The sequence below is a fragment of the Dendropsophus ebraccatus genome, chromosome 9, assembly GCF_027789765.1.
Source record: "Dendropsophus ebraccatus isolate aDenEbr1 chromosome 9, aDenEbr1.pat, whole genome shotgun sequence".
In the NCBI taxonomy this organism is placed as follows: Eukaryota; Metazoa; Chordata; class Amphibia; order Anura; family Hylidae; genus Dendropsophus; species Dendropsophus ebraccatus.
In genome coordinates this window covers 90006251-90020668 of record NC_091462.1, presented here as the reverse complement: position 1 = coordinate 90020668, position 14418 = coordinate 90006251, and the positions used below count along the sequence as shown (strand labels likewise).

The 14418-nt window shown below is 43.5% G+C and overlaps 1 protein-coding gene across 4 annotated transcripts in view; it reads right to left on the bottom strand.

The window, feature by feature from the left end:
• Nucleotides 1–3538: 3538 nt before the first annotated feature.
• Nucleotides 3539–14418, bottom strand: part of CCZ1 (CCZ1 homolog, vacuolar protein trafficking and biogenesis associated) — a 36664-nt gene continuing 25784 nt past the window's right edge. For all 4 annotated transcript variants that reach the window (XM_069983823.1, XM_069983822.1, XM_069983821.1 and 1 more), the window contains 4 exons: nt 11231–11348; nt 9255–9413; nt 8039–8166; nt 3539–3858 (listed from right to left, as the gene is read on the bottom strand). In XM_069983823.1, coding sequence (XP_069839924.1) covers nt 3803–3858; nt 8039–8166; nt 9255–9413; nt 11231–11348 — 461 coding nt within the window. In that variant the 3' untranslated portion in view covers nt 3539–3802. The remainder of the gene's footprint in view (nt 3859–8038; nt 8167–9254; nt 9414–11230; nt 11349–14418) is intronic.

Here is a 14418-nt window from a genome sequence, read left to right as displayed (position 1 = left end):
GTGTGCGGTATTACAGTTGTTTCCACCAATCACAGCTCAACTTTTATTTCTCATATTGCCCTGGTAAAATGAAGGCTGAGCGGTCATTGTTTGTTATAGGCAAACAAGATTTTTTTTTTTTTTTACCCAGTTTTGATCAATCTGCCCCGGTGTGTAACTTCCAGGGTATATAGGGTAACTAGCAATTTTACCAAAAACAGCTCTGTGAAAAATATCTGAATGGTGTCTGTGGAAATGTATACACATACTAGAGAAACAACTCCATTCAGATGTAAGTCATTGAACGTCTGCAACAAATCTCTTTTGTCTGAACACAGGTAAAGTCTGTACATTTCTTGCCAAAACAGATACAAATCTATCAGGAATTCTTTATTTTACCTATAAACGTTCTTTTGCCATAAACTGATCTATAACTTCCTGAACAGGTGTAGAGCTCTGTACACAACCTGCGACAGGCACGTGCACCTCTTAGTAAATCCAGTGGGGCGAACAGGGGTGGGGCCTAATTTAAGACCGGTGGACTTATACGCCGGTTTTAATGAATGTGCCCCAACAAATTTTGAGAGAGAACTTCTTCAGGTTCAGATCTGGAGGTAAGTTCTCCCTTAAATGTCCTTAAAGGGGTACTCTAGCTAAAAGCTTTTTCCCAGTAATTGAAACACATTACAAAGTGATATAACTTTGTAATATGCTTCAATCACCTATCTGCCTCCCTTCCCTGTCTCCCCCCCCTCAACAGGAAGTGAAGTTAGCTCATTCTTACCTAATGACTGTTGACCCCAGGCTGCTCTGTGGCAGACATTTTGTGACAATGACATCCTCAAGAGGGAGGCGGGTCTAAGCCCTGTTAGGCCAGCCTCCCTTTGTTAGATGACAAAGGTTGCTCAGCTCCGATTGACTAGATGGCTTTCAGCTTGTTTAGCCAGTTAGACATGACAGGAGACACAGTGCATCATGGGAAAGCCCAAACCAGGAAGTAAAGAAAAAATGAAGCCACCAACTGGAGGTTCAGAGACCTGTAAACAGCAGGAAATTCAAACTGAGACAGAATCCGGAGGGATGGTAAATGTAAACTATGTTTATGATTAATTGTTTTTTTTTTATCAGTGTCAGAGTACCCCTTTAATAAACCACTTGAAGAATATAACTCTCTGTTCCTTGGAAGTATTTTGGACTCTGCAGAAGTTGCAGCCATTTTCCTGCCTTCAGTGGAGGTATGCCTGGATTTGCACAACTCTTAAGGGCTCAATCACATGGCCCGATATGGGGTCGTGTACAGCCACAAATTAGCACAGATTACACTTGCAATGCCTTAACGTGGCAGGACTGATTGAGCGGCTGGGCCACACGAATGATCGCATGTGTGTTTGCTTGCTCGTCTACTGATCATTGTCCCTTCTCCTGTTTTACAACATCAGCTTACACAAGGTTCCCAAAGGAAAAGACCGCTAAGCAAAGTACAGCATAGTGCCGTCTGTACTGAGCCCCCATTTGCAGTGAGAATTTTATGTCAGCAGATGTTGTGAAAGATGACAGCGGCGTAAAGTGGGCGGTCCAGGAACAGGCAGCTGTGGCACAGCAGGACAGGCAAGTATACTACACTGTTATGTCCACTGCAGATTCAGAGATTAGTCGTTTATGAAGGACAATTCCTTTAACAGGTGAGCTCAATCCCTAGCCAAAAAAAATCTTGAGTTATGGTGCCTTTACACAGAGAGATTTATCTGACAGATCTTTGAAGCCAAAGCCAGGAACAGACTATAAACAGAGATCAGGTCATAAAGGAAAGCCTGAGATTTTTCCTCTTTTCAAATCCATTCCTGGCTTTGGCTTCAAATCTTTGGCAGATAATCTGTTAGATAATCATTCTGTGTACATGGACCCTAACCTGATAATCGGCCTGTGTAAAAGTGCCAGCAATCAGCCAACGACACTTGTTTTGTCTAAACAGGAGACGTACAGCCAGTGACAATGTATTTGAATGGATGTGCAATCGACACTCAATTTATCTAGTTTTAGGGCCCTTTTACACGGAAAGATTATCTGACAGATTATCTGCCAAAGATTTGAAGCCAAAGCCAGGAATGGACTGTAAACAGAGAGCAGGTCATAAAGGAAAGCCTGAGATTTCTCCTCTTTTCAAATCCATTCCTGGTTTTGGCTTCAAATCTTTGTCAGATAATCTTTCTGTGTAAAAGGGCCCTTACAAAGGTACTAAAAGTGAGCAACATTCTCACTGATCAGCGCTCCTCTGCAGCTGTACAGGGCCATGTATCAGGCCATGTAAAAAGGGCCCTAAGAAGTTTTCAAAATAAACCACACAACTGCCACTAATTATTGGCTGAACAGACCCTTCCTGAGCAGCAGGACTGGCAGCATGCGAGTACACGGTTATGTTTTACTACCACCCTAAAAAAAAAAAAAAAACTGCTGACAACACCTTCAAGTGTTTCTATTTTTTTTTTTTTTTTTTGTATTTGGTTCTGTTCACATCTACATTGTGGCTTCTGTTCACAAGGAAAGGGCCTTATTACACGGAGTGATAGGGTCCGTTTACACAGAAAAATTATCTGACAGATTATCTGCCAAAGATTTGAAGCCAAAACCAGGAATGGATTTGAAAAGAGGAGAAATTTCAGGTTTTCCTTTATGACCTGTTCCCTGATTATAGTCCGTTCCTGGCTTTGGCTTCAAATCTTTGGCAGATAATCTGTCAGATAATCTTTTTGTGTAAATGGACCCATAATCTGCCGAATCAGGTCGATTGAGCAGATCATCGCTTCATATAATTAAGACCATGAACCCCTGCTGTCCGGGACTTATGAACCCGAACTCTCTCAGCGGGGGGATACAGTGCGAGGACCGCCTGGAAAACTGGGATACAGCCATAACCATAGGCTGTATCCCAGTTTTCCAGACGGTCCTCCCGCTGTATCCACCCGCTGCACGGAGAGGGCAGACAGCGGGAATCTGATGCCGAGCGTTCAGGTTCATACGAACCCGAACCTCGGCAGGTCCGGACCATCCCATATTATATATATATATTAGCACTTGCTTCACAATTGTCGAGCTGTGTAATAGGCTCAGTACACAAGCACCAATCTAGCATATCAGTGCTGGTTTTTTATAGTGTTCGGGCAGTCTAATACAGCCCAAAGGCACAAAGTTTTGTTGGTTTTTTTTGTGTATCTGTCACAAAACCAATACTACAAGGTCTGTCAGCTTCCACAGGGGCGTCTGTCATTTTATTGGGAAAAAATGGTGCATGCAGCCCCCCCCCCCTTCAAATCATGTGAACAAAGTCTTACCAGCTTTATTACCTAAAGGGCCAGGTTATCATTATTTCTAGATTACATGATGGAACCTATGATTACTCTCATGCTGCCTGGACCACAAGTCATCAGGGCAGTCCCCATTGGCTTCTCCCTGAGCCACTGACTCGGTTGTATAGATCAATCATTGTTTGGGTATAGGGCATGATCAAGGCCATGGGGGCAGGTACAAGAAAGCAAGAAAATGAGTAGTAGAAGCGGGACCATTAAAAGTATAACAATTAGTGGGTTTATTGGCTGCAGTCATAGTAACGTAACAGAAATGGATGGAGATGTTCCAAGTAGAGCGCCAATAAATATTTAAAATCTAAAAATGGTCTCATCGCTGAGTCTACAGGTAGAAAGGAGAGTCTTACAAGGCAAGTATTGCCTTACAACAGTCATTCCAGTCAATAATATGACTGATACTCTGTCCATGCTGAACAAAATGGCTGTCACAGGCCGTCTCAGAGACATGTTTAATGATCCCGTTAATCCAGGAAGAAGATGTTATTGAATTGTGTGGCACAAAGCTTCTTGATCTCATCTGTAAAAGAGAATGAAAAAAAAAAATTAGATATAAGACCTATTAAGTTCCTAGATTTGTCACAGGAAAACAATGTTCCCCAACGTGTGACTCTTCAGCTGCTGGTATGATGGATATTGTAGTTTTGCAACAGCTTAAAGGGGTTATCCAGTGCTACAAAAACATACCCACTTTTTTTCAAAGACAACACGACTCTTGTCTCCAGTTCAGGTGCGGTTTGCAATTAAGCTCCATTCATTTCAATGGAACGGAGCAGCAAAATACCCGCCCAAGCTGGAGACAAGAGTGGGGCTGTCTCTGGAAGAAAGTGGCCGTGTTTTTGTAGCGCTGGACAACCCCTTTAAGAGTCACAGGTTGGGGAACACCTATTTAAAGGGAGTGTTCTGTTTGGAAGGTCTTTGTGTCACTAGTGCAATCTATGAATCGTATTTCAAGGTGCCCATGGCTTTGACCCAGTATTCCTAAAGCCCCACTGTGAAGAGTGATGTAATCACCATGTCCCTGTGTAGTCCATGCTACAGGCATGCTGTCTTCAGAATAATTGCATCTTTGATGACAAGAATCATTCAGCACTATACATGCCAGCTAAACAACATAAACCTCTTCCTTGTTACTATACGGTGGCTAAGATCTAAAAAGTAAAAGCTCACACAACAGAAATCTGAGCATTCACCAAGAACTAGAGACATGTAAAGTAGCTTTACACTATATGGAAACACTGGTACTATTAACACCTAAAAGGGAATCTGTCGCTAGGTGTAAATGAGGGTAGCATAAACTAGTGACAGAAATGCTGAACAGATCGTGTATTACTTACATCATTCTGTTCAGCCGTTCTCCTAATATGCAGGAGAATAGGATTCTTGCCACATCCCTCCCCCCGCCCTCCAGCTGCTGATTGACAGGTGACTACCTATATACAGCATGGATAGATAACTGACAATCAGCAGCTGGTGGGCGGAGTTTTCTGCTTCTCATGAATATCATGGACTACAGGGCTCATGCACATAATGGAGAAGATTACTTATTGTGTAAGTGATACATCATTCTATTCAGCTTCTCTGTTATTACCCTGAGATTGTCAGTAGGTTTATGCTGTCCTGTGTCTCTTTAATGGTGCGTTCACACCTACAGGATCTGCAGCTGATTTTCTGCAGCAGATTTCATTTAAATAACTGAACACAGCATCAGATCTGCTGCAGATCCTGTAGGTGTGAACGCACCCTAAAGGGGTTTTAAGGTCCTTTGTTTTTTTTGTTTTTTTACTGATGGCTTAACCTCAGGGTGGGCGCTCGATATCTGATCAACGAGGGACCAACATGGATCCTTGCTTCTGTCTCTTAACTGCACATGCGAGTCCTGCGACTCCGATAGATGGTTTCTCTATTGTGCTCTGGAGCCATGCTTGGTCACCACAGCTCTGTTATCATAGAAACATAGAAGATTGTTGTCAGAAAAAGACCACTGGGTCCATCTAGTCTGCCCTTTTAGTATTTTCTTTCTTATTATCTTGGGAAAGAAAATCATTTACCTCAATGGAAGCTGTGCTGCAGTAACATAGCATCGCCACTACATAATGTATGGAGACATTTGCTTCCATCTCTTTTCACTGTATAAGAGGGCACTGGCGAGCATCTGATCGGCAGAGGTGCAGCATGTTGGACCCTAACCAATCAGATATTATTAGCCTTTCCCAAGGACAGGTCATCAATTAAAAAGTTCTGGAAACCCTTTAAAAGGGAACTATCAGCAGCTTAGGCAAATCTATTCTGCTGATAGTTCCCTACTGCGCACAGGAAGCTGAGGATGATGGTATGTCTCCAACCTTCACCCTCGGCACCGTTCCTGTGCTGTTTGTAGTGTAGTCCTGTGTCCAGTAAGACCATTAGGTGCTAAGAACAACTACACCCACCCCCCGAACGCCGATCTACCTCAGCAAGTGCGCCTCTTCAAATGATTATCAGTGGAGCAGGCCAGATCAGTGCTCTGGGGACGATAGCCGCACACCTTCATCCTCAGTGCCTCGTGCACAACAGGGAGCTATCAGCTGGTTAGATTTGTCTACCTGCTAATAGTTCCCCTTTCAGTGGGAATTTGATCCGGGAAGTAAATGGCCCACATCCCATCATCCATGACATTTTGAGGTGGTCATATTCTGGGGTACAAAACACAAATTCCGCAGCACTCAATGAAAGAGCTTTGCCCGGTGCCGTGGTTCACACCCCAATCCCCAGGTGTCTATATAGAAATCCAAAAAGTAACTGCGTGCTGTCCTGTGTGCTGCAGTTACTTTTTGGATTTCCATATTCTGGGGTAGCTATGGCCCACATAACAGGGCCCTAATAATTTACCAGAAACCAGTGACATGGGCAAAGCTTCAGTAACAATGACTGTCGCTGACCATCATGTTCTGGAAAAGTGCTTGATGCAATCTTATCGTATCAATTGTGCCCGACCATGTGCTTGCAGGGTATATATGCTTACCCGTTGGCCTTGGGGACCCCAAAGCCAGGCACAGTGGGCTCAATGACTGACAGCTACTCAGCACTTCCCTTAGCCATAAGAAGAGCCTGGGTAGTTATGGCTCTAGGCACAAAGACACAGGACTAAGTGAAGGCTCCAACCACCTGCTGACTGTATGCAGAAAATATGGGTGTCTTTGGACTTATGTGACTTATGGCCCTACGACAGAGTTATGGGCCACATAAGTACATGACAGGTTAATTACAAACTGCTAGATAGTGATCTGGGACAACAAAGATGCTGCTGTACTAAGAGGAACCCAAAAGTAAATGTAATTGGGTGTAATAAGCACCATGTAGAGTCAGCGGATCCACAAGGGAGCAGCTGGCTATTAATATCCATACGTTCAGATGCAATTACAGCCTGGCTGTGACATATACTTGTGCGACTGCAAGCGCCTATTTCCTGCACATCAATCATTCAGCTAAGTGACAATTACGGTTGTCAAAACACTTTGTGAATAACACTGGCACCTGTGATGACTGCACTGACACTTCAGGCTTTAATCATGACATTTATACCCTGCGGGATTAGCACATTGTAATGAGACCTACTGGATTCAGCTATGCCTTCAATGTCAAGGTGCAAGACAGGGCTTGGTTTTTAATTATTAAGACCATCTGCTGAAAAAAGATGGGATGAATATTGATGACGTCTCGGAGCTGTTCCAAAGTTTAGCATGAAACGGTAAGGCGACACCCCAGCGGCAACCTGACCTGATGGAGAGGCACCGAGCTATGTGAAGGGCTACCACTTCTGGGAGTGCAATGCCAGCAGAGCTTCTCGTGCCTCGCATACACAGAACTGGGAGAGCTGAAATTATTTGGAAGTCAGAGCTCAAGAACAGATTCCTGATATTAGAACCTTAGTAAACACAAGAAAGAATCGGCTGAATACAGCAAATGTTTACAGACACATATTAAAGGAGGTGTCTGGCTGACAAAAAACTATTTCCAAATAGTGGGCTGCTGTAAAGTATCTCTCAATGTGGAAAACGTAGTGTATCTATACATTACACAGACACCAAGTAGTACGTAGAGGGATATAAGGCACGTCATGGTGTTGTGTCCACATCAGATGAGTGTGCATTTATCAGTGCACCAACCAAGGATCGCTTCAGTATGTTTCTACATATGTTACAGCTGATTGCTGTATGTCCCAAACCCAGCACAATGATTAGGTCTCTAGTAACAGGTAGATCAATACAGAACACAGGAGGGAGGGGGAGGTCACATATTGCACTGTGCAGTAGAGGGGAGGAGAGTAAGCCTCCTCCAGAATATCTACACTGTTCCTGAAAGGTAAATCAAGGCTTCCTTGATTTCAGGAGGTGCAGCAGTTCCGTGTTTAGCATCACCTCTTCCTTGTTGTGCCGACTCTGTATCTGAAACAGCATCTTGCAAGGTCAGTGCATCAATAACTCCAAATGGCATCTATAGCAGTGTACTGTAAATGATGCCCCCCAAGCACAGTGATGGCCTGCTCAGTCCTGGGTACATTTACTAGCACTGTCATGGTAAAGCCAAAATGAGTAGGTACTGTCCTGTGATTGGTCAGACAAGTAAGGGAAACATGGCACCAGTGTGTACTGTATATATGCAAAGGATGATATACAGGTGAAGGAATCGCCCCGATTTATAAACACGCCAATACTCACCATTTACTTCAATTAGATTGGAATTCTTTTGGTTTAAGATGACGTACAGCTCCCGCTGATCAGACTTCTTCCCTACAACCCAGTAATCACTCATGGCTTTTACTACAATTTCTTCATCTTCATCAACTCTGAAAATAAAGTTCAAAAAAGTAAAAAAGTTAAAAAGGCAGTGAGTGAATGCAGTGGGTGAATGCAGGACAGCTGGGACCCCTGCCGATCATGAGAGGTGAATAAGGGCTACATTGGTACATCATAGGGTACTATTACAAGGAACGATAATCGGCCCGATTCGGACGATTATCGCTCCGTGTAATAAATACAACGATCAGCTGATCGCTGTCAGGCGCAGACCGCACATCGCTACGTGTAATAGCGGTGCGCGGCCGGCGGCTGACAATATACATTACCTATCCGGGCTGCAGAGCTCCTCTTGCAGTTTTCTCCCCGGGTCCCACGCGCTGCAGCTCCAGAGCGGCCTGTCTGAGCTAACAGGCCACTCAGCCAATCACTGGCCGGGACCGCCGCGGCCAGTGATTGGCTGAGCGGCCTGTCAACTGAGACAGGCCGCTCTGAAGCTGGAGCACGCGGGACCTGGGGAGAAGCGGACCGCAAGAGGAGCTCTGCAGCCCGGACAGGTAATGTATAAAGTTAATCAAGGGCTGCAAGGACATTGGTAACGATGTCCCTGCAGCCCTTGTTAAACGATTATCGGGCCATGTAATGGGCCCAGTAAATGAGTGTCGATCTAGCAGGTCGGGCTCGTGTACAGTTATTATTGGGCCTTTATCGGCACAGAGCAGTACAGATTGTACTCCAAGGGGCAGAACGATTGGTAAAGTATTCTAGCCCAGTGCCACTCACTACTTGAGGTCAGTGGACTGTGGAAAATTGATGCTTACAAGTGCAAATCCCTCACTAGGGACATGTACAAGAAGGCAACATACTGTCTACTTGTATACATGAGCAATGTGTTGTCGGTACGAAAATTTGCAACATTAATCCTTTATCTGAACAAGACTAAACCTTATCTTTCATATAGAATTACAGTGGCCCACCCTGTCCTATTGGCCCAAACCCTGAAATGTAAGAGAGGCTACCGCTCGGGGAGGATGAGGCTGACCATATATTACATGGTCAGTCACAATCAGCTGCTGCCGGGGTGCCAGCTGCATCCTGACAGAGGCCATCTATGAATACCTCCCCTTGTAAATCTCACCTTGTAAAATCATTATTTATATCTCCAAGAATTTTCATAAGCTCCGGCTGTACAGAGGTAAGCGAGACACTTGGCGTTTTCTTGAGGTGTATTGTACTTTTCTCTGCTAGGTTCATGTTGTTGAAATAAATAAACTTGAACTGAGGTTCCTTCTCTGACCTACAGAAAAAAAGGAGACGTTATGTTCACAAATGCAAAGAACGGCATCTGTGTGTTCACAATCGAGACAGTTTGGGTATGTTCACACTACAGAATAGGCGAGGAATTTCAAGCAGAATCCGCGATGCAGATTCCGCTTGAAATTCTGCCTGTCCCATTGATTTAACAAGATTTCTGAAGTGCAATCCTCAGTCTGCCCAAAGAACTGACTGGCAATTCTTCGCCTATTCTGTAGTGTGAACATGCCCTTAGTATGTTGGTAAACCAGAAAAGACAAAACTATAGAGGCTCGTAAGCCTCACAAACCGCACAAAGGTTCGTATTACACGGCCCGATCAGTAATGTAAACTAGTGCTGATCTGCTAGATTGGCGTTTACAGAGCCTATTGCACGCCTCAATAATTATGCAGCAAGGATTATATATATATATATATATATATATATACACACACACACACATATATATATATACACACACACACACACATCGTGCAGCCCTTACATACCTCTCCACGCTCTCAGTGTTCAGAGCCAGTCTCTGGAGTGACAGGCCGCTCAGCCAATCACTGACTGCAGTGATCTCATCTTGGCCAATGATCGGTTGAGCTGCTTGTCACTCCAGAGACTGGCTCTGAAATTCCACCGACGACTGCAGACAGAAGTGAGGAGAACACCGGGGAGTGTGGAGAGGTGTGTATAAACTTCATTATTTTTTAGCACAGTCATCAGCCGTTGGCCACGCTTCGCTTTTACAGGTAGCAATGCGCGTTGAGTTTTAGATTCAAATAAACTTCAACAATCAACGATCAGCTGATTATTATGAACGATTATTGGCTGTCTTTATTACACAGATCGATAATTAGCGCCAAAGAGCCTATAGTCCCTACAGTGCTCCACCACCAGGGATCCTTACACTAACCCCATCCATTTCCTAGACCTCCAGGTATATTAACCCATTTGCTGGTCTGGATCCCTAGAATTACAGACATTGCTCAGATTACCAGGGATGCTGACACTAGCCCCTTCACTGCCCTAGACCACCAGGGATGCAGACAACCTTTACTGCTCTAGACCTGTATGCTCTTCATACTATTTGCATAGATGCTATATAGGTCTGTATAGCTAGCTGTTTTATAAGTAATTGTTGGGGTGCCAAGATCGCTATGTGCCCCCATCACTATGGTAGTTTCAAAGGATTAAAGGGAACATAGCCAGAGATGGGGCTGAAAGTAATATTGGGAAGGGGAGGGCACCAAGCTGAAACTTTGCACCAGGACCTATGATCCTAACATTATAGTCCTGCCAACCAGATATAGGACCTTAAAGGGGTTGTCCAGCAAAAAAAAAAAATTCTTTCAAATCAACTGGTATCAGAAAGTTATATAGATTTGTAATTTACTTCTATTAAAAAATCTCAAGTCTTCCTGTACTTATCAGCTGCTGTATGTCAGGCAGGAAATGTTCTTTTATTTTCAGTCAGACACAGTGCTCTCTGCTGACATCTCTGGCCGAGACAGGAACCCATAGAAAACCTCTCCTGCTCTGGACAGTTCCTGTCTCAGCCAGAGATGTCAGCAGAGAGCACTGTGTCAGACTGGAAATAAAAGAACATTTCCTGCATGACATACAGCAGCTGATAAGTAAGACTTGAGATTTTTTCATAGAAGTAAATTACAAATCTATATAACTCTCTGACACCAGTTGATTCGAAAGAAAAAGATTTTTGCTGGATAACCCCTTTAAAATGGCACCTTTTACATGTATAAAGGTCACCAGACTAATGTCTAAATGACCTAAAGACAAGGCTCCATACACACCCAGATGTTCTTTTGTTGATATTGTATTGTTCACAGATGTCAGATGCTAACACTGTAAGCTGAGGTCCTACAAGGCTGTCCAGTTTTCGACAGAAATCCGGTGTTAGTTGAACAGATGCTAAAAAGGGAAAGAAAACAAATGTAAAACATATTAAACTGTCTATTAATAAATTTGAAGAGGTCTTCCTAGTGCTATATCCTCTTTAAATTCTCCATTAATATAATGGACCTCACCCACCCCACCAGCCATAAGGATACATAGGCAACAATAACCAAACTGATCAACGTCAGAGCTATAGGCAATACATTCCAATAGTGTTTTCCTTATTGTGGTGATACAATTTATATAGCGCCACCCTCAGGTCATATCTGTATATTGCATATTCCATAATTTTTCTTATTGGGTTTTAAAGATATCATTTTCCTTCCAGCACTTTCCAATGTTGGTTTCGCTGACATGCGTTTCCCTCAACACAGGGGCATGAAGTTTGCTTTGAGGCACTGTTGCAATATAATGCAGCATGTTGCGCAATTTCCTTTATGGCGACATTGCCTGATCATATCGTATTTATATTGACAAATATGGACGTGTTTTGAATTGAAATGATATATATATATATAGATATATATATATATATATATATATATATATATATATATATATATATATATATATATATATATATGTATGTGTCTGTCTATCTATATACTATAGGTATATGGCAGAACCATTTTAAGGAGGGTCCGGGGCTTCAAAGCTCATTCCATGTCTAAGCACTTACACCACAGTTTTGTTCAGGAATGAGGCAGCTCCTTCAGCAGAAACCTGGAGCCAAGTGGTCATGCTGACATGGAGTAAGAAGAGAGGGGATACAAGCAGTGGGGGTATTTGCAGGCTTATTATAGGGCAGGACTGCAAGCTATATAACTAGCTTGCACACAGAGCTGTCAAGGGTCAAAGAGTTTAACAGTGGTGTCACCGTAGGCGGCTACATGGTATGCGGGCAATGCTGTGCTATGCGGCCTATTCTGCACCGTCTTAAACTCTTCACGCCATATGTCTTCTAGACTGCCTTATAGCTACGACCGGTAAGTCATTAGGTTTCACTTTTTTTGCAGATATGGCTCCATTCACACTTGCGTTGGCTCTTTTCTGGTCGGGCTGAAGTCTTTTTTTGTGACAGATAGATTAGCATAGTATGCTGCAGAACAGTGTCCAGCAAAAAATATAAAAATGATACATGATAAAACCTTGACAAATCCATTACAAGGTGGGGAAAGAAAAAAAAAAAAAAATCAGTACTGTAAAATCAGACATCATGCCACCAATGTGAATAAAGCCCAAGAGAAAACAAGACTCCTGATGCTAGAAATGTGTATAGAGCAGGGATGGGGAACCTTCAGCCTTCCAGATGTTGCAAAACTACAATTCCCATCATACCTGGGCAGCCAACGCTAAAGCCCAGGCATGATGGGAATTCCATATAGAGGAACAGGTTGTCACCTGATGGAGCAGCAAGGTGCTTCAGATCACCAAAACTGCATTGGTGAGAGTGTCTAAAGGGGAACTAACAGCCGTTTAGAAGACCATAATTTGCTGTTATGTTTCCATAGGGAACATCTAGAGGAGCAAACGAGCGCTCTCAGCGCTCGTTTGCTCCTCGTTCCCCGCTCGCTGCTGCCGCTATTTCACGTGGCTGCAGCGAGCGGGTGAGTACGGGAGGAGCTGCGGGGGGGCTGCCCGGGTGATCGCTGATCGTCCGGGCAGCCCATAGGATATAGCAGCCTCTGCTGCCGACGCTCCTATTCAACGGAGCGACGGCAGCAGATCGCTGCTATATCAGTCGCTTGTTTTTCAACATGTTGAAAAACAAGCAACTGCAACGATCAGCCGACATGAATGATGTCGGCTGATCATTGCACTCTATTCCACGGGACGATTATCGTCCGTAGCGGCCGATAATCGTTCCGTGGAATAGGGCCTTTAGGATCAAGGTAAGAAAATTACCTTCATTAACTTAATAAATACCAAAACAAAAAAAAACAGATACTTTCATACTATCCTCAGATTGCATGTGGTATTACAATTCAGCTCCATTAGCTTCAATGGAACTGAGCTGCAAAACCCACACCCAAACTGAGGACAAAAGTGGTGCTGTTTCTACAAGAAAGCGGACATAAGTTTTAAAGCCTAGAAAACCCTCAAAGGTTTGCTATAGAAAAGGCCTAGGTATGATCAAGGAAATCTAACAGTATAAGTAGCCCCATTAAAACCCTGAGAGGCTCTCGTATGGCTCCACTCTGTCAGGGTAATGTTCACATTGTACTTTATGAAGTGGAAAATATGACAATTTCTACATCAACATCCATGCCGTGGAGAAAATCCTGCTCTCATTTACTTCAAGGGAGGCAGCAAACCGCACAAAATATTAATAATAATAATAATAATAATAATAAATGATAAAAAATAAAAATGAAATAATAGGTCACTTTTTCCCCATGTGGTTTTGCTCTGCAGCTCAGAGCTTCAGGTCTGACCAACCCATGGTAGACATGGTAGAGAAAGCCATGACACTGCTCTCCACATTGGCAAGGTTCTGCTAACCTAACTGGGGTACTTCAGACTGTTTTCCAGAAATTAAACTATAGCAAAAAATATATTAGACCATAACAGAGGATACATTTTGTATAGTTCCCTGAATATATACTATTTCTGTGGAACACTCAAGCATTAGACAAAGCTTTTGAGAACAGTATGTTCAGGAAATGGCCCATAGAGTCACTACAGGACCATGATCAGCCCATACAGTCACTACAGGACCATGATCAGCCCATACAGTCACTATAGGACCATGATCAGCCCATACAGTCACTATAGGACCATGATCAGCCCATACAGTCACTATAGGACCATGATCAGCCCATACAGTCACTATAGGACCATGATCAGCCCATACAGTCACTACAGGACCATGATCAGCCCATACAGTCACTACAGGACCATGATCAGCCCATACAGTCACTACAGGACCATGATCAGCCCATACAGTCACTATAGGACCATGATCAGCCCATACAGTCACTATAGTACCATGATCAGCCCATACAGTCACTACAGGACCATGATCAGCCCATACAGTCACTATAGGACCATGATCAGCCCATACAGTCACTACAGGACCATGATC